A 26,401-nucleotide genomic window follows, 5' to 3' on the forward strand; every position below is an offset into this window, starting at 1 on the left:
AGCTGGAAGAGGGCTAGCCCCAGCCTCATGGGTGGGTGGTACCAGATGATCTGACAACTTCAGGATACCGTCCAGGTCGTAGTTGCACTCTATTACTGGGAAGTGTCAAGTGTGCTGGTAAAAGCAGGAGCACCAGTCAATACCCAAGTTACAAAAAATTCCCTCTTTGAGGTCCATGAAGCCCTTGCTCAGATGGGACTTTCCAAGTTTAAGAGTTGCGTACACAAGGAGTGGAACTCCCCGACAGGGTAAAGTTGAACATGATTAAAGCTTTCTTCTGCCCTGTCCTATCCTGACAGAAACATTCTGAGGAGCTATAGGGGTAGAGGCTTTGCTGGGATAAGGGACACTCAGAGGGGCTTGGGGTGGGGGGTTACTGAAACTGGACAGGTGCACTACACACAGAAACACAAGACACAAAGACAGCCAGATCTGGAGGAGAGAGACTGAAGTGGTCCGACAACTGGCACGCTGACAGCCGGAGTGTGACATGCCCCAGCAGAAAGGAACAGCATTGACCTTTGGGAAAGTGACAGGATGAGGGCAAAGTGCCCCTCCCACACGCACACCTCCTGGTTGCTGCTTGAGTGGTGCTGGTGCTGAGGAGAGGTGAGGGATGCCAAGTGAGGTGGAGGTGGGTCTTCGTGGAGTGTGACTGGGGACTCCTGCAGGCAGTGCCTCAGTTTCTCCCTTTGTTTCAAGGTCTCAAGCTTTGCAGGTAAAGTTTGGACTAGCTGCCCCAGAAGATCACCTGACTGTGACTTGAGGGGTGTGAGAGAGAGAGGGTGGGGAGAGAGCTTGAGGAGAGCGTGCTTGAGCCTGGGAGGAATTGGGCCATGCCCCAGGACTTGAGCCATCTCTGGCACAAAAGGAGTTAATGGCAGGGACCGCGCCCCCCCGTGTCCGGGCACGCGCAGCGCGCCCCCTCGGTGCGCGGGCACAGCAGCCAGGCTGCCGGAGAGCAGATCTCGGGGATTCGGGTGCGGAGCCCTTGGCCTGGAGGCGATATGGGTGGTCCGTGGCCCGGTTCAGTCGCTCGCAACAGCCCGGGGAACAGGTGAGGCCGCCTGCCCCGGTCTCTCATCCTCTAGCTGCCCATACCTTGCCCTGATCCTATCCCCCCCCCAATCCTGGGGTGCTCCACTTCCCAGCCAGTGCTCCCCATCCATCTCAACCCCACGTTCTCCATCAGCACCCCTGACCCCCCAATCCTCCCCTGCTTTTCTCCTCCACCTCCTCCCTGAATCCCGCACCCTTATCATCCTCCCACCCATGGTCCCTCTATTTCCACAGCCCGGCCCGCATGCTCATCAAAATATCCCTCCTGAAGGCCCCCAGCCCCATTCCTGTATAGTACATTGCCAGTCCCCCCTCCCCCGCAGTGCAGCCCCATCTCTCTTCCATCATAGCATCTCACAGCCAGGCTCCCTCCCCCACTCTCTGCAGCCCCCCCCAATGGAGGCCTTTATCCTATCCTCCCCCATTCCAATGCAGCTCCGTCCCCCAATACCATTCCGAACCCGCATAGCCCCCAATACTGCAGTTCTTGACACCAGTCCATTCCTGCACAATGCCCCTAGCCCAATACTGCTCCAGCCCAGAAAGTACCCCCAGATGCCATTCTAATCCCCGGCATTGCCGCCTCCCCTTGTCTTCTCCCAAATTGCAAGTTGGACCAGGATGGAGATCTTGGCCTTGAAGACTCACAGTGGGTCCTAGGGTACAAAGGGCGTTTGGGGGTCGGTCGATTTGTCTAGGTGTTCACGGGGGGAGGGGCTGCAGGAAATTGACTCAAAGGAGAATGGCATTTGGTGCGGAAGGGTTACTGGAGTGGGAGGCATCCCGAAAGGGTTAATGGAATTTGCGGGGAGGGGCGGCACCGAGGGGGTTAATGATGTGTGTGGGGGGGGGTTGCTGGCGGGGAAGCCGTGTGAATGAGCGGTCTGTGCCCCGGAGTTGCCATGGAGACAGTGAATGGGGGGATTGTGTGAACTCAGCTGCGGACTATCCCCCCCCATACACACACACACACACACACACACACACACACACACACACACACACTCCCTCCTGCCCCACCTCCCTACCCTTACCCCTTCCTTCCCCGTCCCCTCCTCCCCTCCACCCGGGTGCATTCTGGGCAGCGTCTGGGATCTAACCACCCATACTTTGCTCCCCTTTTCCTCCGAGCCCCCACCCCTTTAGTCGCTTTGCCCGCCCTCCCTCCTCCTCCTCCTTCTTTTTCTCTTTCTCTCTCTCTCTCTCTCTCTCTCACACACACACACACACACACACACACACACACACACACACACACACAGACACACGAGACACACACACACACACACACATTCTCATTCCCCTCTCTCGGTGGCCGATTGCCGGGCGTTCCCAATCTCCCTCCCCCCACCCCTTCAGCCAGTTCTTAAAGGAGCAGGCCCACAATCTTGGAAGGCGGGAGAAATAGGGGGAAGCTAAATTGTGTGTGTGTGTGTGTCCATGCGGAAGTGTCTGTGTGTGCCTGTGTATATATGTTGACTGTACAACTGTTTTGTCAGAAGGCCTGTGTGCCTCGAGTGTGTTGCTGTTTCTGTTCCTGTCTCCACCTATGTGTCACCATTATGCTGCATGTGTCTCTGGATATTTACCTATGCGATGTGTGTGTGATTATGTTTCAGTAAGTCTCTGCGTGTGTCTCTGAATGTATCTCTCTGTGAGTCTCTGGCTCTGTGAAGCTCTCTGTCTCAGAATGTGAGACTATATGAGGCGATCTCTGTGGGTTTGGATTGTATGTCTCTGTGAGTGAACATCATGGTGTCTGTGGTCCCGGCTTGCTCTCTCACTCCCTCTTTGAGTGTTTGTGAGTTTATTTCTATGAGTCTCTGAGTGTGTGTCCCCCGCACTCTGCTGTTTATTTTACACTGGCTGAGCATCAACAATGCCTAGGGTGCTAGGCAGAACGCTTTCTGCCTCAGTCTCTGGCACCCCACGTGAATTAGAGATAGCTGACAGAAAGGACCAAGGCTTAAGGATGTGGGAGCAGTGAGGGCTTTGAGAAATGTACAGGAGGGTCTGGGGACTCTGGTGAATGGCTGTCCTGCCCCCTGCCCTGCCAGAGGGAGACGGGGTCTCTCTGGGGGCCCCTTTGCCTATCTGCTGTGTTCCCTTCTTCTGCCTTAGTCCCGGAGTGAGGTTCACAATCCTACCGTCTCCTGAGGTTGAGGTCCCTGTGTGGGGTCATGGGTCTTGGGGGGCTAGGAGCTCAGTGTCCACGCAGCGTGCCCAGCTCCATTTCCTGTTCTCCCATCGCCTGCTACCATATGCTACTCTGGTTCCAGCTGACCCCGATGAGCTCCATTGGCTGAGGAGTTGAAGTCGGGGACTGGCAACTTGCAGTGGCAACAATTGTCAATCTGTCGACCCCCTTGGCTTTTCCAACCATGGCCCGGACACAGCAAGTGGCTCTGACTGGCAGTGGAGATCGTCTGAGGGTCCCTGGAACCCCGGGCATGGGAAACCTCTCCTAACTGTAGGAGAGTAGCCCAAGAGCAGCAGGGCCCCAAAGACCCACTCCATAGCCCTCCGCGACCATCTTGGATGACGCATACTTCCCTCTTTCCACAGGCCTGTCTGGCCCTGAGGGAGTCCCCTTTCTGAAGCGGTGGTGCTCGGAAGACCTGCTCTCTACGTTGCCGGGCACCTGTAGGTGTCCCTCGAGAGCTCAGTTTTGAGGTTCAAGTCAGTGTGGCCATGAAGGGGCTGCCTATTGGGCTGATGCTGTGACCCCGGAGTCTGCATTTCCTGCCAGTCCCCCGGCCCGGAACATGTGGCTGCGGCTTGGCCTGCCCTCGCTGTCCCTGAGCCCCAAGCCCACAGTTGGCCGGAGCCTGTGCCTCACCCTGTGGTTCCTGAGCTTGGTGCTGAGGGCCAGTACCCAGGCCCCAGCACCCACAGTCAATACTCACTTTGGGAAGCTAAGGGGTGCCCGGGTACCATTGCCCAGTGAGATCCTGGGGCCTGTGGACCAATACCTTGGGGTGCCCTACGCAGCCCCCCCCATCGGCGAGAAACGTTTCCTGCCCCCTGAACCACCCCCATCCTGGTCGGGCATCCGGAACGCCACACACTTTCCCCCAGTGTGCCCCCAGAACATCCACACAGCTGTGCCCGAAGTCATGCTCCCTGTCTGGTTCACGGCCAACTTGGATATCGTCGCTACTTACATTCAGGAGCCCAACGAAGACTGCCTCTACCTGAACGTCTATGTGCCCACGGAGGATGGTGAGTGCGGCCAGGCACTGTGCCCTCCTTGCCTCCCACCCGCCCCGCTGTGTTTGTGGCTGGCATGTGGTGGTGTGCCCTGCTGCATGCATCTGTCTGTCTGTGAAAATGCTTCTAACCATCACTCTGCTTGGCCTCCCCCTTCCTCCTCCCTGTTCTTTCCTCTCCCAGCATTGTCTGAGCTCCCATGTGTGAGTGACACTGTTACCAGGAGGGGCCTGGCCAGGCCTGAGAGCTTTGACAGGTCTAGGGCCAGGTGCTGGATGGGGGTTCCCTGGGGGAGTATGGGTCACTGCTGGCAGCTGCCCGCGGGAGGATGCTGGCGCCACCAGGCCCCCCTGTTGCCATTCCACCTGCTCGGAGAGGTGGTAGGTGTGTGTGGCCAAGGGAGCTGGGTGTGTGAGGGGGGCAGGGGGCAAGCCTGGTGGGCAGTGCTCAGGTGCCTCCTCTTTCACTAGCTGATGCCTCCTCCCGCGGGGGTCACACTAAGGTAAGTGACAGAAGCAAGGAGATGGTGGGACAGGCTCTCTGCCACGTGCCGCCTGCAGAGCAGCTCTTGGGGCCTGGGGGGGTGCGGGTGCATGCCCCTGGGCAGAGGCCTCCTGTTATTTTTTAGTTTTTTATTCATTTTACAGTAAAGCGGATTTCCAAGGAATGCGCCCGAAAGCCCAACAAGAAAATTTGTAGGAAAGGAGGTAGGTAGCGAGCCGGCGGGGAGGGAGAGAGAGAGAGAGGGAGGGCTGCCTGCCCACCTGCCCTTGCCCCCGAGGACCCAGCCTTCCTTCAAGTAGCCCAGGCTCAGGGGGCGGTCGGTGAGCAAGCATAAGCTCCATCTCATCCGAGGGCCCCGGCTGCTCTTCAGGGAGGCTCTGGTGGCCTAAGGCAGGTCCAGAGCAGAAGCAGCAACCCCATTTCTTCCAACCTTCCCAGCCCCAAAGTCCACCCTAAAGTGTGTGCCAAAGACAGAGCCAGTGGTTCCCTCTGGGACACCTCAGGAGAAACTCTAAGCCGCCAAGATGGAGCCAGAGGCTCTGACCTTTGCCTGGTGAGGGAGCCACCAGCTCATCCTTCCGTGCTCTTTCCCGGATTGAAAGTCGAGAGTCAACTCTCCAGCCGTGGAGCTTAGACCAAACTGTAGCCAAGTGTAGCAACCCTGCCCACCCACCCCACCCCCGCCCACCACCTCTGGCCAGGGCCTAGCTGAGTGACCCGGGCTAGCCTGGTGGCAGACCTTGGGGGTCTCCAGGAACTGTGCACTCTGAAGGAGGCACGGGATCCCGAATTGCAAACTGACCCTCTTTCCGGGAGGAATCTGTCACCCTCCACCCGTGTAATAATTCTTCCTGTTCAAATACCACTTTATGTTTTCTGCAAAGCGCTTGCATACTTACCTCAGAAAATCCCCCCCTCCCACTTCTGTGGAAGCTTATGAGGCAGGAATTGGTATCCCAATTTTACAGATGAGGAAACAGGCCCAGGGGAGTGACTTGCTGCTGCTCAGGGCCCCGTCGCTGGTCTGTGGCAGGGCCTGGACCATAACCTGGGTCTCTTGACCCTCAGGGCCGTGTTCTTTCCACTGTAGCATGCGAGGCAACTCCCATCTGGTCCTTCCCACCTCCCCTACTCTGAAACAAATGGTGAAATGTGGATGGGTTGAACCGAATTGGAAACAGTAAGACTAAGGAACAAGTGGAAAAGCACAGCCTAGTCCCTACAACCCTTTGGCAAGCTTGGAGTTTGTTTTCCTTTGAAATCATAGGGCGGGGTTCCCCCAAGTGGGGTCGTCAGGATTCCTGAGTAGGGGACTGAGCGCCCCCTACTAAGTAAGAATCTCTGCGGGCAGAGCCCGGCGATCTGCCTGTTGCACTTTTGATGCTCACTGAAGCTTTGAGTGAGGTCTGCTGCCCTGGGGATAAGCGTTACACCACCTCCCCACACCCAGGCCAGGACCTCACACTCAGAAGGCAATCAGTAAACATGTTTTTGCACGAATGAAGACGCATTGCGGTGCCGCAGAAAGAGTATGGGTCTGGGAGCCACAAGCCTGACCGAGTCCCAGCTCTGCTGCTCACTCACAGTGAAACCTTAGACAAGTCTTTTCCTTTGAGAACCTCTGTTTCTGCATCTGAAGGTGGTAGGGGACTATTCTGGTCTTAACATTCCATTAACGTATAAAAGATTTCAGGAAGAGGGTCTCTTAAACCTACTGCTACTAGTTACTTGCTTACTTGGGTGCAGGGTGGCAGAGGGGGAGGCGATGACATTAACCATTTCCTAGGAGCAATGATCCCCCAGGGCACCAGTAAGAGCCTAGGGCAGTCCAGTCCAGTCCAGTCCTGAGAGTTTGGCTAGAGAGCCAACTGGACGCTCCAGTCAAGTTCAAACACTTACCAATCGTGATTGTTGACTATGGGCAAGGTCACGTGCTAGGTGCTGTTGGGATGTGGAGGGATACGAGGTGGAGGAAAGATTTAGAAATAACTGAAGACCTGATCGCTACTCTGAGGAAACTCCTAGCCTAGCATTGAAACTCAGCTGGTTTAGCTAAGCCCCACAGGCCGAGCTGGGAAGTGGGTTCCAGACAGCGTGGGAGAGGGCATCTGGTCATTTAGCTGCTCAAATGAGTTCCCTATCCAGGGCCTGTTGGCCATTTGGAACAGACTTAAAAAGTCTGCCTCTCGGGGGAGACCCGTCCCCAGAGGTGGTTAGGGTTGTGATGTGTGCAGGGCAGGCAGGGCTGGCCTGGCTGGGCTCCTGCCGCAGCACAGTTGTTGGGCTGGGGGACGGTGGTCGAGCTGGCCCGGGGGTGGGGGACAGGCGTGGCAGCAAGGAGTTGCTCAGCGAGTGCTAAGCTGAGGGAGCAAAGGCATCTGTAAGGAGGAAGCTGGGACAAGGCAGCAACCCAGGGACATTCCCAGAGGGGGGCAAACGGGATGCATCTTCTAAGTCGGGGTCCAGGGGAAGCGAAGGATTTCTTGGGGAAGATAAGCCCTGTCCCCCAACCTCCACCCCCAACAAGTTGGAGGGAATTCATGTTTAGGGATGGGTGATTCCTTGCCGTTCGGGGGGCTGTCTGCTGTGTGGGTGATGACGCCCCATGTCCCACAGGGTTTCTGAGGGCAGCACCGTCGTCGTCAGGTGTTAAGAGGGTAGGCGCCACGGGAGGTTCGGGAAGCCGGAGGCAGTTTCTGCCCCTCAGGCTGGGCTCTTGCCCTGGTTGAAAAGCCATTTTGTAATTGGAGGGCGGCTCCTGTTGTGATTAATAGCTGTAAGGGAACCCAGACCAGCTGAGAAAGAGGGCTATTTGCTGCCTCCAGGCCGAGAGTATCTGACGTCTTAGACAAGAGGATAAGCCCTGGGGTGCCAACAGAATGACCTCCGTTTCTACACACTGACAAGCACCCAGGCGGTGGGTCCTCTTTCTCAAAGCCGTTCTCATGATGAACTTCTCACCTCCTTAGAATGAGAAGGAGAATTGGGGATAGCTCACCCAGGCCCTAAACGTCTCTCTTCTCTCCTCGGGTCTCTTCTTTTCTCTCCTTCCCTCCCCTCCCCTCCACCCCACCCCGTGCTCCACCTCTTTCCTGACTTATTTTTTCCCTTCCCTTTTCCCTGTCCCAGAAAGGTGGCATGGTGCAGTGGAAAGACCATGGGCTTTGGAATCAAGCAGACCTGGGTTTGGATCTCACCTCTAGCACTTCCTAGCTGTGCAATCTTAAGCAAGTCACTTTGCCTCTCTGAACCTCAGTTTCCCCATCAGTGAAACAGGAATAAAGATAGTCCCTCCCTCAGTGGGGTGTAAGGATCAGACAGTAAGGCAGAAGTAGAGTGTCTGGCACATGGTAACCATTCGGTACATGGTAGGAGCTGCTACCATTATTCCTATCTCTGTTTTTTTCTCTCTCTCTCCCCCTCTCTCTCTTTCTCTCTCTCTCATGTCCCTTTTCTCCTTTTCCCCTTCCTTCTCTCCCTCCCTCCCTCTCTGGCTCTCTTTCGATCTCAGAGCAATGCTTGCTGCTCTCAGGCCTGGTTCCTGTGGGCAGGAACCCCATTTGCCATTACCCAGAGCAGGCCCCAGTGAGGAAGACCGGAGGGAAAGCTTCATCTCCCATTTTCTCCTGTGGGAATCAGGGTCAGCTGAGGCCCAGCTGGAGCCTGCCCACTGGGCCCGAATAGCTCAGGGCTGGGGTCCCTGGCTCTGCCTTAACAGCTCATATCCGTATCTACACGTGCTGGCGATGCCGCCTCTCACCTTTGGTGCCTGCCTCTGCTCTCCAGCTCAGCCTGCCTGTGTACACACGTGCAGCCCCTTCCACCCAGGAGAAGTCCTTTCCCTGAGTGGGCCTCTGGCTCTGTGCCCTGGCCCACCTGCTGCTACCTCCTTCCTAACTGGGAAGGTGGTTGGTTGAGACAGGCTGTTGGGGACAGAGAGGTGCAGGGAGGCCAGCACAGCAGGGGCCTTGCAACACTGTCATCCTGATGAAGGTCTGGGCCTCAGCCCACCCATTCCCTCAGTTCTTGCCATCCCTCCTGCCTGTCCTGGGCCCAGGCCCAGAGCTGGCTTGCTGGGCCACACTGCAGTCATGCTGTTTTTGAATTCTCTCTCTGTTTTGTTCTCTGTTCTGTGCTGTTGTGTCTCCCCGTGTCTGGTCCCCAGGATCCGGCGCTAAGAAACAGGGCGAGGACTTAGCGGATAATGACGGGGATGAAGATGAAGGTATTTGGGGGCTGCAGGGCGTGGCGGCTGGTGCATGGCACAGAGCCCCTCCCCCTCTCGATGGGGAGAAGCCCCGTCTGTCTGTCTGTCCGTCCGTTGGTGTGTTTCTGTTCCTGTATGAGGCCGTTGGGCTGTTCATCCATCTTTGGCCTGGTCGGCCACTGGGAGTTCCAGGGTGATGGACACGGCTGGCGGGAACAGGGCACCACGAGCAGAGCCATGGGGAGGGCATCCTCCTCGCCCCGGTCCCCACTGCCCAGAGACAGCTTCCTCCCCCATCTTCTGTGGTTCACGGGCACCTGCCCCTACTGAGCAGCAGCGAGAGTGGAGAGAAAGCAGGACTGAGGGGGGCGGGGGCGAGGAGAGGCACAGAGGAAACGGAATGGCGAGGAGCCCCTGTGTTTCTGCGGGGAGGCTGGCTCCTGGAAGAGGGGCCCAGCAGGATGCTGAACTGAGGAGTGAGGCAGTGACAACCACAGGGCCTGGGGAACAGCGCCACCTAGAACCTCCTTGGCCTTCACCCAGAAAGAGAGAGATGGCCTCAGGGCCAGGGGCTGCATTAGGTTCAGGACAGGGCCACAAGGACTGGGCCAAAGCACCGGGCTGAGGCCAGGACGCCACAGCCCGGTCAGTGGATGGCATAAGATCCTTGGGTGACGGTTGAACCAGTCTTCCTTCCTCCTCAGGAAAACAGGTTGTGTTTGCTCGGCAGCAGAGAGCATTCTCTTCTACCTCCACGCCCCAGACCTGGCCTGGGGGCCACACAGCTCAGGGGGGCCCACTGGTGGCTGGTAGGGCTGTGCCGGTGCGGCAGAGTGTGGTCCAGCTCACAGGCCGAGAGGCTTCAGGTCGAGGTGATCAGGCTGGGAGCCTTCTCGTGGCCGCCCAGCCCAGTCGCCGCACTGCTCGGGTCTTGGGAGCAGCCGCTTAAAGGTCTCTCGTTGAGTGGCCTCTGCGGAGGCTCCATCTTCATCTTAAAGCTGCCTGGGGGCAGGCTCTCTCATCCTTAGTTCTGCCCCCACCTCTTCCCCATCCCCAGTGTTTCCAGTTAAGTCTGCCTGATGCCCGGGGAGAATGGGGTAAACGAGCACGTGGCTGAGAAACCATGCCAGTGAGGTTCTCCCCGCCACAACACACACACCCCATCTCTGCCATTCACTCCCCTGTCCCCACATTGTCCCTTGTTCTCTTCCTGTGCCACCCCCTATTCCCGCCCCTCTTGTCTCTGTCTGCACTGGGGGGCCAGCTGCTGCCAATGGCCGTATTTCCATGTAACTGGTCTAGTCCTGGGGGTTTCAGGGCTCCCCAGCCCCTGCTCTCTAAAGCCATGTCAGGTCCCAGGACTCCTGGGTGCCCGGGGCAGGGACTCACTGATCCAGCTAAGGGACCTGCCCTTTCTCTTCCTCCCTCCCCCTGTCCCCCAGGCCCAGCCACGGCCTCTGTAGACCTAGCTGTATCAGGAACGCCTGGCTGCCTTCTACTGGGAGGCACTTGAAACCAGAGTCTTTAAAAGCATCACCGACGTCCAACTTTCTCTGGCTGATGCTCAAGCTCCGGGCTGAACAGCCCCATGAGTCCTGCCCTCAGAGATGGCGGTGGTGTCCTGGCACCTGGGATAGCTTTGCTGCCCACACCCCCCCACCCAGGGCTGGCGGGGGTGGGGGAGGAAGGGCAGCCTACCCAGCCTGTGTCTCACCCCTTCTCCTTGCAGACATCCGGGACAGTGGCGCTAAGCCTGTCATGGTCTACATCCATGGAGGCTCTTACATGGAAGGGACAGGCAACATGATTGACGGCAGCGTCCTGGCCAGTTATGGCAACGTCATCGTCATCACCCTCAACTATCGGGTTGGAGTGCTAGGTATGGTTCCCTGCTGGGTGCCTAGAAGGAAGCCTGGGTTCTCAAGGAGGGAGGAAAGAAAGCTGAGGAGCTGAGAACAGGCCGCCTTGGTTCTCTAGCTGGTGCTAATGACCATGGCCACAATGTTGTTATCCCATAGCCCCTACCCAACTGCCCGGGGCTTCCCCACAGTGTCCCTGGGCCCGTTCCTGGAATGTTGAGATGCCACTGGAAACTCAATTCAAGCTTCACACCTTCTCTTAGGTCTCCAGCCAGGTCTCTGGTTCCAGACTTTTGCCTGGCTGAGTTTTATAGAGTCGATTCATTTTCTGGTGTCCTAGCCTCATCCCGACCCACCCACCCCACATCCCTAAACACCCCACACATGCACAGATACTCCTTCTAGCCAATCACATATCCACACACCCACGTACCCTCACATGTCCACCGTCCACGCTGCCCACATCCACCAGCATGCATCTATTTCTCGCTCACCCCCCCAAACACACATACATACCCATACACATACAGACCCCGACATCTACATCTACAGACCCCCTCACATATATGCACATTCCCCCACCACTCCATACACACTGCACACATATAGTCTCCCTGATGCACATATCTACATACCCAGATGCCTCTCTACACTCCACATCCACACCGCACAGCTACACAGATTTCTCTCACCTTCCATGGACGCATACACACACACACGTTCCCATGTATCTCTCCCTCCACATCTCTGTATCCACATCTGTGCCCACATACACCACAAGTGCCCCCACGCTCACGCTTTCCTCTACCCCCATAATACACTCTACACAAAGACCCACACCCTGCACGTCCACATCCGCGCACAAGCCCCACATATATACACCTTAAGTGTACACAAATGTTCCTTCCACACATACACGGGCAGATCCACGTCCCCCTACACACCCCACTTCCACCTCTCCTCCAACAGCCACACACACACGTATGTCCCTCACCTTCCCTACACAAACACGAACCAGCGTTCCCCTCCCTACACATGTGGGAGCCATACCTGCACGTCCACACCTCCCCAGCCCATAGTACACAGATACTACGCACGGACCCCTCATATCCCTGCTTCCACATCTACGTACACATCCCATGCACTACGCTTACACATCCCCCCTTAACCACACACCCACAGGCCCCGATACACGTACCCGTATCACATACACACACACACTCTTCCTATACACATCTGGCATATATATGTCCAATACATACATATTACATATTCCTACCCCACGAATATACACGCATCCATATCCCCACACCTGGTCTTCCATATCCATACACGCATACACACTCATGCACACCCCACACTTACATATCCCACATACACACATTGCACATTTATTCTACTCTCTCCACACATACATCCCCATACACTCCCACCCGTTACACCATCTTCCTCCCACACACACACACTTACTTCCCAAATACCTCCTGATACACACCCATATCCCCTTCCCCACACATACTCTGTCACCCACATGCTTATTTTGGTGATTTACGCTGCCCCTCTACCCTGTGCCTTCCTTGGTAACTGTTAATGCCTAACTGGCCAAGGTCTTGAGGTAAACAAGTGCCTCAGAGAGGGCGACCAAGCACACACGGCCTTGCTCCCTTTCGGATGCTCACCCAGGCCTCTGAGGGCACACGCGGCCCCATAGCCCTGGAGTGGCACAAAGAAGCCAACTTCCTGCCCGGAAGGCTGGGGTCCTGAGTCCCAGTGGGTGTCTGGGCTGTTTCTCAGGTCTGCAGGCCTGGGTGCTGAACGAGCAATTAGGCACGGCTTACTCCAGGGCTTGTCGGCTGACAGGACCCTATTTTAATTTGCTTTTGAGTATGTTGTGGCTTTGGCAGTTGGCATCCCAGAGGCCCCAGAGCTGCGTTTCACTTCTGGGTGCATCCACGTACACGGAAAGGCAATCTTCTCTTGACTTCCCCTTAATACTATGTGGGATAGCAAGACACCTTCTGGGGGTTCAGATGAGAGAAATGATATTCCCAGAAAAAAGTGGAGCCTGCGTTCCCTTCAGCGGCATCTGGATGCTGGGTGTGACATATGCAGGGCATCTCCCTGGCCTCTCCACAGTCTAGTGGGCTTTGGGTTTCATGGTTCTGCCACTGCTCCTCTGTCTCTCTGAGTTGCCACAGACATCATGGCAAGGCTCTGTTCTGTAAGCTGTTCTGTCCTGTTGAGAAAGGGGATCTGAGTCTCTGATAGTAAAAATGGTACCATGAAGGTGGCTGCAAACCCACACGCTTGGGCTGCATAGTTCCTGAAGAGTAATGCGTATACAAACGTAATCACACACAGATACACAGGCACAAGTGCATGGTTGTTGAAGGCCAGAAGTAACTGTGTTACTTTATTTTCTAAATGAGGGTGACAGGAAATATTCAACTCGGTTGCTTTTAAAAATTATCAACAGAAAGCTCCAGTCTCTAAGGATCAATGGAAAGCACGGAGAATACTAAGAATATGCTTCAGTTCCAAATGATCGGACCAGGTAGGAATGAAAGAAAAGAGAGAGTGGAGCATCGGGGGAGAAGAGAGGAGAAAATAAGGAAGAGAAGGAAAGGACGGGAAAGAGAAAAGAGGATACGAGTGACACACAGAAAGGAGGCGGAAAGGAGACAGAGGAGAGACTCAAGATTTGAAGTGTCAGTTGGGAGCTGTGGGCTTCACGGAAGGCTATTATTGCTGGCGAGCGCTCCCTATGATATCCTGATTTGCTGATTACTTCACAACCCTTCAATTGCTCTAATCTTTAAGCTTGTATATCAGAAGTTCTTAACCTTTTGGGGAGTCTTGGACCCCTTTGAAATTCTCATGAAATCTATGGACTCTTCCCCCAAAAATGCATGTGTGCGCACACACACACACACAGAAGTTATTTCATGGATCCCGCTGAAACTCATCCACGAAATTCAGGTTAAAAGACCCCACCACCACCACCTTATAACCTCCTCTTGTTTGGATAACCAGAACAGCACATCTCGGGGTAGGATTTTTATTCTTTGAGCTTAAATAGTTAATGATCAAACTAATATTACCCAAACCTCAGAAGGAGCCATAAACTGAGATTTGGCCAGAAGTTCCCCACCACTTCCTGTGTACCCTTTAGTGCCTGCTCTGGAACACAAATGTAATCAATAAGCCGCTGATTGGATTCTGGGTACATTCAAGATGTTTTTGTCTCTTGGCGCCAGATTTAGAACACGGGTCTGTCTCTGAATCTTGGGGATTTTGCTGTAGAGCTGAGGCTCTGTTGTTTTGTTTCCCAAAACATCCCAGAACAGGTGGCCAGTTTTGGACCTCAATTATATGCATTCATTCACCCTCCCTCCCATCAGCTTCTCTGAGCCCTGAGCCCAAGCAGACGGTTTCCTCCAAGGTGCTTCTTTAGACATCTTGGTGATTCATGTATTTGGAGAATGTCACAGGCTATTCCATGGATCCCATCCAAGGCAGAGGGGTAGCTATAATCGGAGAAGCCCCCACTGGGCTTGAGACCAACAAAAGAAAGGGACCCCAGCAGGATACAGGACGTGGATATCCCTGGGGCTGAGGAAGTAGGGGCTTGCCGAGTTTTATTCTGGGTTTCAGAATTTAATCCTACATTCTTGCTCAGGTACCCTTCAGGCAAACTGAAAACCTGATAAATGTCAAGCCTTGGGTGACACAGATACCTGGTTTTGATACAATGTGCCAGATTCCCCTGTCTTCTGTTGACAAGCAGCTTACCATGCACTGCAGTATAAACTTGGGCCCAGGGAGACTGGCTCAGATTTGCTCTAACAGTTTATGGAGTTTGGTGTTTCAGCCCTCATTCTCACATGGTTTCTGTGGGTGACTGAGTTACTGGGGAGCTAGTAGCGAGTGATCGCTCTCCCAGACTGACAGGTTTTTGTGTGCTTGTGGTCGGCGACGTTTTCTGTATCATCCGCCTGAGCCTGTTGGATAGAGCACTTCAAGCAGGACGCTTGTAGTAGGATGGTTGGCATGACGTCATCCACAGGCTTCAGTGCCTCTTATCCTGAGGTTTGTGGGATCTGAGGGAGCAGAGAGTGATGGTCAAATCCTCCACCCAGCCCTTTCAGACCTTTGTTTCTAACCCAGGGAATTGGTACATGTTGGAGAAATCTACTGCACCCAAATGCAGGCTCTTCATGCTGGTTAGGACAGACGTATTTGACACATTTCACTGAACGATACCTTGGCAAAGACCGAAGCCAAGTCTGCTATTGCGAAAATAAGAGAAAAGGGAGAGAGAAAACGGGGGAAGGAGAGAGGAGGGAGAGAGGACAGGCAGGCTAAGAGAAACACATAGTGATTTTTGCTGGAGGGTCGCAAGGCTTGGACAGCCGGGATGGATCTTGGTCAGCATACTTTAAGACTTGCAGGAGCAACTTCAGCTTGTGAACGAGCCAGGCAAAGGAGAAGCTGGTTCTCTTGTCTAGAGGAACAAGAGCTCCTCCGTTCATCCTCATTCAGGCTTTCTCTAATTCCTTCTCATTTCCTCATCGGGAACCTGGGGCTAAAGAGGGCTTGTGACTAGGTCCTGGGAGGAATAACTAAGTACTTTACATACTTAATTGCACCAAAGGTAAATTCATAATACACTTGAGGAGGGTGAAATGAGCTCTTTTACAGAAACTAGAAACAAAAGGACTCAAGAAAGACAGTGATGGGGTCTTGTGCCTGCCTGAGTCTGTTTAAGGTCAGCTTCTGCCCGTGGACTACCAGGACCGTCAGAGAACTCTCTGTGAGCTGAGGGAGCCTCCTCAAACATGGCCTCCCACAAAGTTGATCCCAGGGGCTACAAATGAGCTTTTAACTGTGGGGTCAAAAAATACTCACCCAGGTATAGGTTTCCAATGTGTAGGAGCACCACAGCTACCCACTTGGAAAGAACCTTTCTAAAAGCCTAGGGCAGGAGAAGATAGAGCCTTCCAAGTAGACTAAGGATCAGGGAAGAGAGAAAAAATGAAGCAGCAAGATCAGACTAAAATGGAAGCAGGGTGGGGGGGAATATAGGACATCTCTGTGGGATAGCCAGCAGGTGGGCGGGAAGGTAGTTGCCATGGCAACAAGTCTCCACAGCAGCAAATCCCAGCAGGTGGGTGGGAAGGTAGTCTCCATGGTGACATGTCTCCTCAGCAGCAAATCCCAGTGGGTGGGCAGGAAGACCTGTTTCTGTGGTAACCGCACTGCACTGACTTCCCCATTTCTCCACTAGAGGAAAAAGATGGTCTAACCCAGTGGTTTTCCAACTTTAGCAGGCATCAGAATTACCTGGAGAGCTTGTTAAACACACGGATTGCTGGGCCCCATCCCCAGAGTTTCCGATTCATTAGGTCTTGGAGGAGGGGGAAGTGAGGACCTGCCGTGAGAATGAAGAGAAGGGGGCATCCGAGACCCTGGAAGGAAGTGGAAATGGATGAACTTGGACAGGAGGGGCAAGGAAGGCTTAGGAATTGTAGCCTCTTGGGATCTTCACTTCCTCCAGAGAGAGAAGGATGGGGAACGAGAAGTAACTATAGATGTGTAATGTGCTGAGCATATTCGAGACGCTTATGTTCATTTTATCCTTGTTACAACCCTTTGAGGTATAAAAGGGTTATAGGATAAAAGGATAAAAATCCCCATTTTACAGAAGAGGAAACTAGAGCCCAGAGATTCTCAATAACTTGCCTAAAGCTACATGGCCAGTAAGTGGTAGAGCCAGGACTCAAACCAAACTGACTCCAGGGTCCCTGCTCTTTCCACTCTATCTTGCCAGGTGCTAGGGTAAAGTCCCGGCTGGTACATCAGGGCAGAGGATGCTGGGTCCTGGTCATTTGCAGTTCCTGCAGTTTAAGTCTCCCAGCTGGAGGCATCCCTTTTGAACGGTTTGGAGACCTCACCTTCCAAACTGGAGAATGGGTGGGAGGTAGGAAGCCAATCCTTCCTATAGTGATGGCGCTGGTCCTTGCAGAAAGGAGCAATGGTTAATGCTAGCTGGGTGGAAAGAGCTGCACTGCATGCTCATCCTCCGTCCTCATGCCCCCAACTGTCACCGTCATCCAAATCCTCCATCCCTCCACCTTCACTGTCCTCGTGCCCTTTGTTGAATCCAGGTTTCCTGAGCACTGGCGATCAGGCTGCCAAGGGCAACTATGGGCTCCTTGACCAAATCCAGGCCCTCCGCTGGGTGAGCGAGAATATTGCCTTCTTCGGTGGTGATCCCCGCCGTATCACCGTCTTTGGCTCGGGCATTGGCGCGTCCTGTGTCAGCCTCCTCACGCTGTCGCATCACTCTGAGGGTGAGTAGCTCTTGGAACGAAACAGGAACTAGACAAGTGCTGGCCGCCGACCCTGAGCCCCAGTCCCTCCAGGCTCCAGGGTACCCAATTCCATGTCCCAGGAGCATCCAGGGGAGTCAGCAGCCCTCACCTGCCAGCTCGGTGTCCCTTTGGGGAGAAGTGGAAGGGAAATGTTTCTCGAGGGGAAGATGTAATTCTCCCACTGTGAGAGAGGGAAGGAGAGAATCCCATTTACATCTTGAGAAAGGAATGTTCTCCTGATGTGGGAGTCTTATTGAGGAGCGTGGGAGTAGAATGTCTCTCTCTGAAGGACAACGGCTCTTTTTGGGCGGGGGCGGGGGGGAAATCTTTCCGTGTGGGAAGGACACATGACTTCGGGTAGAGCTCTAGAGTGGAAATTAGTTTTTAGGTGTAAGAGACATTCTCTGCCTTTCTCGCTGAAGAACAAGTCTGTGCAAGACGGGAACTGCCCTTGATGGGGGTGGGGGTGGGGATGGGGGGGCAGAGATGGGACCGAAGTGAGGATTACAAACCTGCGGGTGGGCTTTGCCTGAGGGATGTCGAGCTCTTATCAGACTCCAGACCAGACCTCTCCCGCCCCCGGGCTGCACAGCCCCCTCTAAGGGAGACTTTCATTTTTAGCCCGAAGGGAAACCTCTCTCCTTGCTGTGGGTCCCCCTGCCAGTGACCCTTCCAAGGGGGCCAAATAGGGCCTTTTTTTTGCTCAGCAGGAAGTGTTCTCTTCATTCTCTTCACCTCTGGACTATAAGAGCCCTTTCTACCTCTGAGAGGCAAAGATGAGCTTCTCACAAAGAGATCTTCCCAAAATAAGTGTCCTTCTCCAAGATAAGGAAGGCCGTAAGAGAGGACAGGGTTTATTACTGAAATCAACCTTATGAGTTAGTGATATTCTAACAGAAAGACTTGCAGTCTCTCTTTGAAGAAGGCCTGTCTTTCTGAAGAAGAAAAATCACCTTCTCTGACCTAGAAATTCTGTCTCTATCCCTCCAGGGACTCCATGAGGGGAGACTAAGGTGGGATGTAGGGAATGTTGGATGTACATCCCTCCTTTAGAATATGTTTCTAGGTGACAGTACAGGAACGGGAATTCCTTTTTTCCACCAAGGAGGGTGAAGTGACTAGTTGTGAGGGTGCCTCTGTTTGGAAAGAGGAACGGTGCCTCCTCTGATTAGGGACTATTTCCCTGGGAGGAGAAGGCCTTTCTTGGTGTGCTGCTATTCTCTGTCTCATAGGGGGCCTGTGTCCCTGGAGACCTGGCTGCTTTTAAGATTTATTCTCTTGGGACTTCCCCGGTGATCCAGAGGTTAAGACTTTGCCGTCCAGTGTATGGGGTGCAGGTTCGATCCCTGGTCCAGGAGCTAAGATCCCACATGCCTCCTGGCCAAAAAACCAAAACAGAAAACAGAAGCAATATTGTAACAAATTCAATAAAGACTTTTTAAAACAAAATCTAAAAAAAAAGATTTATTCTCTCTGTTTTTCTGTAACTGATTAATGGAGAATAATCTTTCAAAAAGTGAGGCTCACTTAAGTACTCATCTATATTTCTCTCCCTCTCTTTTTCACCCATGCAAACTCCCTTTCTCTCTCTCTCTCTCTCTCTCTCTCTCTCTCTTTTTTTTTTTTTTTTTGGCCGCACCATGCGGCATGCAGGATCTTAGTTCCCTGACCAGGGATCGAACCCGTGGCCCCTGCATTGGGAGCATGGAGTCTTAACCACTGGACCACCAGGGAAGTCCCGTAAACTCCCTTTCTCTTAGAGGAACAGAACTGTGCACCTGAGGGCCAGGTTCTCCCTTACTTGGGAATGTTGGGGCCAGAGAGAGAATGATACCTTTTTCGCCTAGGGGGGAAGAATCATCTACTTTTTGAGTTTGGGGGACTGGTTCCCTCTCACCTAGGGGGAAATTTGGATCTGAGGCATCAGTAGCTTCGGGAAAAGGAAAGTGTCTGTGGAGGTTACAGCCTGGGAGGGCACGTTCCCTGGAGACTTTCAGACCATAGGGCCTTTGCCCTTGGGAATCTTTCCCTAAACTCCCAGAATGTGAGGCTCTCTCCTGTCTGCATTTCTCATCTCTCATGAAAAAGACCCCTTTGTGGTGGAAGCGCCAGCTCCCTGGTGGTGTGCTGGCACAGAGCTGGGCCCAGCTGGGCAGGAAGCAAGAGGGGAAGACAAGGAGAGATAAAGAGAGGGAGCATAAGGAAGCTGATGTCTGGGACCCAAGGGGTTAATTCTTCCTGGTGTTTCCTTAACCCCCAAGTTACCAACCATCACCCAGAACAAGGAAGCAAGAAGCAGGCAGGGGATCAGTCAGGAAAGGAGCCCAACAACCCATCCTCTGGTCCTAACCCATCATTCCAGCCGAAAGGGTTACTTGTCCTTTGCAGTCCATTCAACCCAGAGGGCAGCCTCAGTAACAAAGGAATGAGGAGGTGTTCGATCTGTCCCTCAGGGACAAGCAAGGGAGGCTTAGGCTGTGAGAGACACGACAGATCTGACCTGGTGCTGCTTATTTTCTATAGGGCTTTTCCAGAGGGCCATCATCCAAAGTGGTTCTGCTCTGTCCAGCTGGGCTGTGAACTACCAACCAGTGAAGTACACCAGCCTGCTGGCAGACAAGGTAGGCTGTAACGTGCTAGACACCGTCGACATGGTGGACTGTCTTCGGCAAAAGAGTGCCAAGGAGCTGGTAGAGCAGGACATCCAGCCTGCCCGCTACCATGTGGCCTTTGGCCCCGTGATTGACGGTGATGTCATTCCTGATGACCCGGAGATTCTCATGGAACAGGGCGAGTTCCTCAACTATGACATCATGCTAGGCGTCAACCAGGGTGAGGGGCTCAAGTTTGTGGAAGGGGTGGTGGACCCTGAAGATGGTGTCTCTGGCACTGACTTTGATTACTCAGTCTCCAACTTTGTGGACAATCTGTATGGCTATCCTGAGGGTAAGGACACCCTGCGGGAGACCATCAAGTTCATGTACACAGACTGGGCAGACCGTGACAATCCTGAGACCCGCCGTAAAACACTGGTGGCACTCTTCACTGACCACCAGTGGGTGGAGCCCTCAGTGGTGACAGCTGATCTGCACGCCCGCTATGGCTCGCCTACCTACTTCTACGCCTTCTACCATCACTGCCAGAGCCTCATGAAGCCTGCTTGGTCAGACGCAGCTCATGGGGATGAAGTACCCTACGTTTTCGGTGTCCCTATGGTAGGCCCCACTGACCTTTTCCCCTGCAACTTCTCCAAGAATGACGTTATGCTCAGTGCTGTCGTCATGACCTACTGGACCAACTTTGCCAAGACCGGGTAAGGAGAAACTGGGGGTTCTTCTTTGGGACCCCAGCATGCCCTCCCCTCTGCTCCTCTATCCAAACCTCTTCCATCATCTCCCTTCCTAAGACAGTCCCCAAATCTTGATTGGTAACCCCTTCATCCCTCTTCCTACGTCCCCCTTTCTAGTCTTTCATGCCATTTCCTTCCCTTAAAAATTTTGCTGGGCTTCCCTGGTGGCGCAGTGGTTGACAGTCCGCCTGCTGATGCAGGGGACGCGGGTTCGTGCCCCGGTCCGGGAAGATCCCACATGCTGTGGAGCGGCTGGGCCCGTGAGCCATGGCCGCTGAGCCTGCGCGTCCGGAGCCTGTGCTCCGCAACGGGAGAGGCCACAACAATGAGAGGCCCACATACTGCAAAAAAAAAAAAAAAAAAAAAAAGTAAAAAAATTTTGTTGAGGCTCAGAACTCAGCATTAGGATTGAGCAGGAGTGAGAGTTACTGGCAGAACTATGGGATTCAAGGTTAGATGGTCGGAGGCCATGTGAAGTGGGAATAAAGTACATTCAGAAAGAACTTTTAAAGGGCGCTCAGAAAAATTGGGCAGCTGAAAAGATTGATGGGTGCTCTGTAGCTTGTGAGAAGAAGAAGAAGCGTCCTATAGGTTGATCTCACAGGATGGGCGTAGGGAAGGATGAAATGGTTTCCATGATGTCACGGGCAATAGGAGTTCAAGGCCTGGGGACAAACAGGGGTATGGACAGAGGGAAGGACCCTGAAAAAGATGGAAACGGTGGGACATTTTGGACTGGGAAAGGGGTTTAGGGCTGGGTGTGAGAGGAAGAATCCTGGACCCTTTCCTTGTCTAGGTAGAGTGGTGACCCCAGATTTCCATGTGGTATTTCAGGGATCCCAACAAGCCGGTCCCCCAGGACACCAAGTTCATTCACACCAAGGCCAACCGCTTTGAGGAAGTGGCCTGGTCCAAATACAATCCCCGAGACCAGCTCTACCTTCACATCGGCCTGAAGCCAAGGGTCCGCGATCATTACCGTGCCACTAAGGTGGCCTTTTGGAAACACCTGGTGCCCCACCTATACAACCTGCATGACATGTTCCACTACACGTCCACAACCACCAAAGTGCCACCCCCGGATACCACCCACAGCTCCCACATCACCCGCAGGCCCAATGGCAAGACCTGGAGCACCAAACGACCAGCCATCTCACCTGCCTACAGCAATGAGAATGCCCAAGGGTCCTGGAACGGGGACCAGGATGCAGGGCCGCTCCTGGTGGAGAACCCTCGTGACTACTCCACTGAATTAAGCGTCACCATCGCCGTGGGGGCCTCCCTCCTCTTCCTTAATGTCCTGGCCTTCGCTGCCCTCTACTATCGGAAGGACAAGCGGCGTCAGGAGCCCCTGCGGCAGCCCAGCCCTCAGAGGGGAGCCGGGGCTCCTGAATTGGGAGCTGCTCCCGAGGAGGAGCTGGCAGCACTGCAGCTGGGCCCCACCCACCACGAGTGTGAGGCGGGTCCCCCCCATGACACCCTGCGCCTCACTGCACTGCCCGACTACACGCTGACCCTGCGGCGCTCCCCTGATGACATCCCACTCATGACCCCCAACACTATCACTATGATCCCCAACTCCCTGGTGGGGCTGCAGACATTGCACCCCTATAACACCTTTGCCGCAGGGTTCAACAGTACCGGGCTGCCCCACTCACACTCCACCACCCGGGTATAGCTGCAGCCCAGAGCACAGCATATATCCCGGCTCTGTCCCTCCCGGATCCACGAACACACACACACACACACACACACACACACACACACACATACACACACACACACACACACACACACAGACATATATGTATACGCACGCACCCACACCCGACAGCAGACCCACCTGCACAAACATAGACAGATGTGGGCATGCACCCGCATGTGCAACAACACAAATAAGGAAGTAAACCTGAACAAACCCTTCAAGTGGGGACGCAAACAAGTCCTTGGGGAACTGAGGACCCATGGAACAGCAGCTGAAGCCGGCTCCCCGAGCCTGACCACAGACACTACTGGGGAGCCTGAAGCACCAGCTGGACACCCCCTTGGTGCTCGCCTTCCACCTCTCTTGGAACTGCACCACCGACCAACTCCAGACTTGGGAGCTTTAAAGAGCAGAGTAGCTCTTTCTCCCCCAGACTTGGTCTTTTTTCTGGGTCTTGTTTTTGTTGATTTTTAAAAAAAATTTTGGAACAAATGCTTCTCCAACCGATGGGTGCAAAGAAGCTCCGGAAGGGAGGGCTCCAGGCCCAGGTCTCTCTGGCTCTGGAACTCCCAGTGCTCACACAATCCGACCAAGGAACATGGCCCCCAAGAAACAGGTTCCAGCAAAACCATGGGGAGAAGGAGGAAGGGGCTCTCACTGGATGGGGTTGGAGGGCCTTAGGGGGCAACTTGCCAGCCACCTCTGTATCTCTGCGGAGGGCTGCAGAGACCACAGGGTGACCTGCGTCCCCCAGAGGCCAGGAGCATCGGCCTAGCTAGACCAGGCAGGGGACTGCAAATTTGGTGAAGGAGGTTTTGTGGAGGCCATGTGATTATCGGTGCCCTGGGTACAATCTGGGTTCTGCCTCTGCCCTTGGGGTAATGCTATCAGAAGTTCGCCCCATTTTCTTTACAGAGTCTCTTTTGTGTCTGTCATTTCTCTTTCAAAAAGGTGGTGTTTTTTGTTGTTGTTGGCTTTTTTTTTTTTTTAAAGAAAAGTTCTTAAAACACTAACGGAAACCCACGGAGTTTGTCCTTTGTAAAAATTTTAAACACAGTGTCTTGATATAAAAATAAAAAATCCAGTTAGCACTCCCAACCTGCCTCCCTTGCACAGGCCTTGCCCAACAGACCTCCTGGCAGGGCGCCTCCCTCTGCATCCTGTGCCTTTAAGCTGATACAAGTCTGGGCAGCACACTACCGGCCCCCTTCACGAAGGCCTCTCCAATCTTAATCAGGTTGCAGTCCCCACCCCCCTACCCCCCCCACGCTCTGGGTTCCTGCAGCTGAAGCCTTCTCTCAGCACCTCGGGCCTCCTAATGAAACATCAAAAAAAAACACTTCCTTCTTCACTGCACCACTCTGCTGCCGCCGCCACCACCCGCCGCTGCCTCTGCCACTGCCACCATTGCCACCACCCTGCCCTCGTCCTGGACTGGGGGCTGGGAGGAGGTCTGCCCTCTAACGTGCTGAAATTCTTTTTCGTGTCTGAATCCAGTGCAGCATCAGATATGTGGACTCCCTGGCCTTGGGTGACTGACAGAGCAGGGGCCCTCTCCTCCCCAGAGATACTGGTTTCCTGGTCTATGAATTAAAATTGGAGAGGTCACTGGGGCTCTTGGAGCATTCCTCTCCAGGATGGTGATCAGTGGCTCCCTGTCAACCCTGGGGGACAGATTCAATGGGCTCCACAGAGTTAGCATTATGGTATCGTATTATTCTCAGTGACTTGAAGGACTGAACCAGGAGTCTTCTCATCAAGTGTGACAGTTGGGTGGGGTTGCTGACACCTCAGAAACCAGGAATAGAATTCTTCAAAGTGACCCTGACAAAATGAGGGAGATGAACCAACACAACAGGATGATGTTCAGAGGGGACAAACACAAGGCAGTACAAAGACCAAAATCGAGGACTAGTATACTAATATGGTACGTGGGGACAAGAGAGATGGGCAATGATTGACTTGACCCAGGTTAGTTAAAAAAGAAAAAAAGAACTGGGGGGAGGCTGGCAGGGTGGGTCACGAGTTGAATGAGTCTGAGTCCGTAGTGTAGAACTGGTTTTCTCTTCCCTCCCTGCTCCCTCCCACCCTCTTCTTTCTCTTCCTCCCTCCCTCCCTCCCTTCCTTCCTTCTTTCCAAAACTAACTCAAATATAGCATATCATTGGGGCTTCCCGGGTGGCGCAGTGGTTGAGAGTCCACCTGCTCATGCAGGGGACACGGGTTCGTGCCCCGGTCCGGGAAGATCCCACATGCTGCGGAGCGGCTGGGCCTGTGAGCCATGGCCGCTGAGCCTGCACGTCCGGAGCCTGTGCTCTGCAACGGGAGAGGCCACAACAGTGAGAGGCCCGCGTACTGCAAAATAAATAAATAAATAAATACTAGCATATCATAACAAAAATTTAGGATGGAATCCCTGGGAAGTAATCAGAATCCGAATTTTTAGAATTAGAAGTAACCTCAGAGTCATGTAGTCCAACCCACTTATTTTATAATTGGGTAAATGGGCTCAGAAAAGCACAATGTCACAGTGTTAGAAACAGATCTAGAATGCAGTCCAGTAACATATGACCTTTCTCATGCTCCTCAACTTTCTCCACTCTACCTAGTATTGGTTAGGCCTTTGAAAACAGTCGTGGGTCTGCCCTTGGTCAACACATTTTCAGCATATGTAGAAAAGCTGCAGAGGGTCTGGAGAAGAGCAAAAACAATGTGCCAAAGGACTAGGGTTTTTTTTTTTTTTTAATTTAGAAAGGAAGAAGCTGATGAAGTAACATTCAATAATTGTAGAGCACCTACTATATGACAAGTGTGCTATACCATCTTCAAAAATGTAACTCTTAAATAAGGACAGAGCTGGTGATCTGTTCTCCATTTCTTCTGAGACAGATAGAGGGGAAAAGATTGTTAAACACACGGCAAAACTTTGCTGTAGATAGGAGCTGATCATGGCACGTAGTAAGTCCTCAATAATAATTGCCAAATTGAGTGAATGACTAAGGGAAGCCATGGTGCTCACCTTCCTGAAGGCGGAGAGGGCTGGGTTACGTGACCATTTTAGATCAATTCAGAGTCTTTGTTGTCATGATCCTTTCATTGCTCCATGTCAGATATTACCAAATTGGGCCTCCTCTTATGGGGGGTGTGTGTGTACCTCCAAATTAGGAGGCTTTCTAGTTGGGAAGATTTAGACATTGCTTCTCCTCTAAGAACTCAAGGTGCCATAGCAAACCCAGCTCCAATCCTATTTGGGACCCATCAGTGAGAGATTACAGTTGGTCTTCACACCTTCAGAAGGTCTGAGTGACCTCCAAGGCAGGCAGGGTTTCAGTCTAATTGACAGTCAGTGCTGTCCCGGGGTGCCTTGAGTGTTCTTGGCCCCCTTGTTGACCGCCAGCCCTGAGCCCAGCTAAGAAAGCCCAGGTTCTTGTTTAAAGGGCTGAGGGTATAGTTAGATTTGATTTCACACTGCAAAAATCATTAGTGCCTAGACCAGGTCCAGCCTGCATCCCTAGATTTATCTAGTTTCTATATTAGTCCTTTGAGGAGCTGGACACAGCTATCTTGGGATCTGAACTTGTGGTATGTGTGAAGGGCCAGAGGTTGGTCACTGTGGAAAATCTCTGTAGGAAGTGAAGATGGTTATCAGGACTATAGGCCAGGCCCTGTGCTGGTTTATATACCATGAGGGATAAAACATACCCCTTTTGGTGTGCATACTGTCAGGAAGACAAAACTGAACTATGATCAAATGAGTGACATGCATAATCTCTGTGACTTCAATTGTATGCTAAACGTTAAAGGAGTTACAGAAATTGCAAGAAAGGCTATGATGAGATCTGGGTAGATGGGTGGAATAGTGGGCATTCCAAATTGGGAGAAAGTCCTCAGCCAGAGCATGGAGATAAGGTCTAGATGTGCTTGAGGAGCAGTGAGGGAACTGACTTGACCGAAGTAGAGGGTTCAAGTTAAACGGTGGGAAATCAGATTGGAAAGGTAGGTTGTGGAGGCCTTCATAACAGCTGAGGAGTTTGGGTGTTACCAGATGAGTGATGGGGCGCCCTTTTTCATTTGCTAATGGTTTTACAGAGAGGAATCAAAACCTCCTAGGCAACCTTTGTGTTCCTTCTCTTCT

At 53.3% G+C, this 26,401-nt stretch overlaps 1 protein-coding gene across 2 annotated transcripts; it reads left to right on the forward strand.

The window, feature by feature from the left end:
- Window positions 1–876: 876 nt before the first annotated feature.
- NLGN3 (neuroligin 3) lies at window positions 877–22,240 on the forward strand (the record flags this gene model as incomplete). Of its 2 annotated transcripts, XM_079910279.1 has the most annotated exons (8): window positions 877–1,057; window positions 3,625–4,281; window positions 4,917–4,976; window positions 8,939–8,998; window positions 10,710–10,859; window positions 17,007–17,192; window positions 19,737–20,526; window positions 21,397–22,240. In XM_079910279.1, exons 2-8 carry the CDS (start codon window positions 3,825–3,827, stop codon window positions 22,238–22,240), a joined length of 2,547 nt encoding a protein of 848 aa, XP_079766405.1. In that variant the 5' UTR covers window positions 877–1,057; window positions 3,625–3,824. The 2 variants fall into 2 exon arrangements, with proteins under 2 accessions (XP_079766405.1, XP_079766406.1); XM_079910280.1 differs by lacking the exons at window positions 877–1,057; window positions 4,917–4,976; window positions 8,939–8,998 and having other exon boundaries at window positions 4,161–4,332.
- Window positions 22,241–26,401: the final 4,161 nt, after the last annotated feature.

The sequence above is a fragment of the Stenella coeruleoalba genome (genome assembly GCF_951394435.1).
Source record: "Stenella coeruleoalba genome assembly, chromosome: X".
NCBI lineage: Eukaryota > Metazoa > Chordata > Mammalia > Artiodactyla > Delphinidae > Stenella > Stenella coeruleoalba.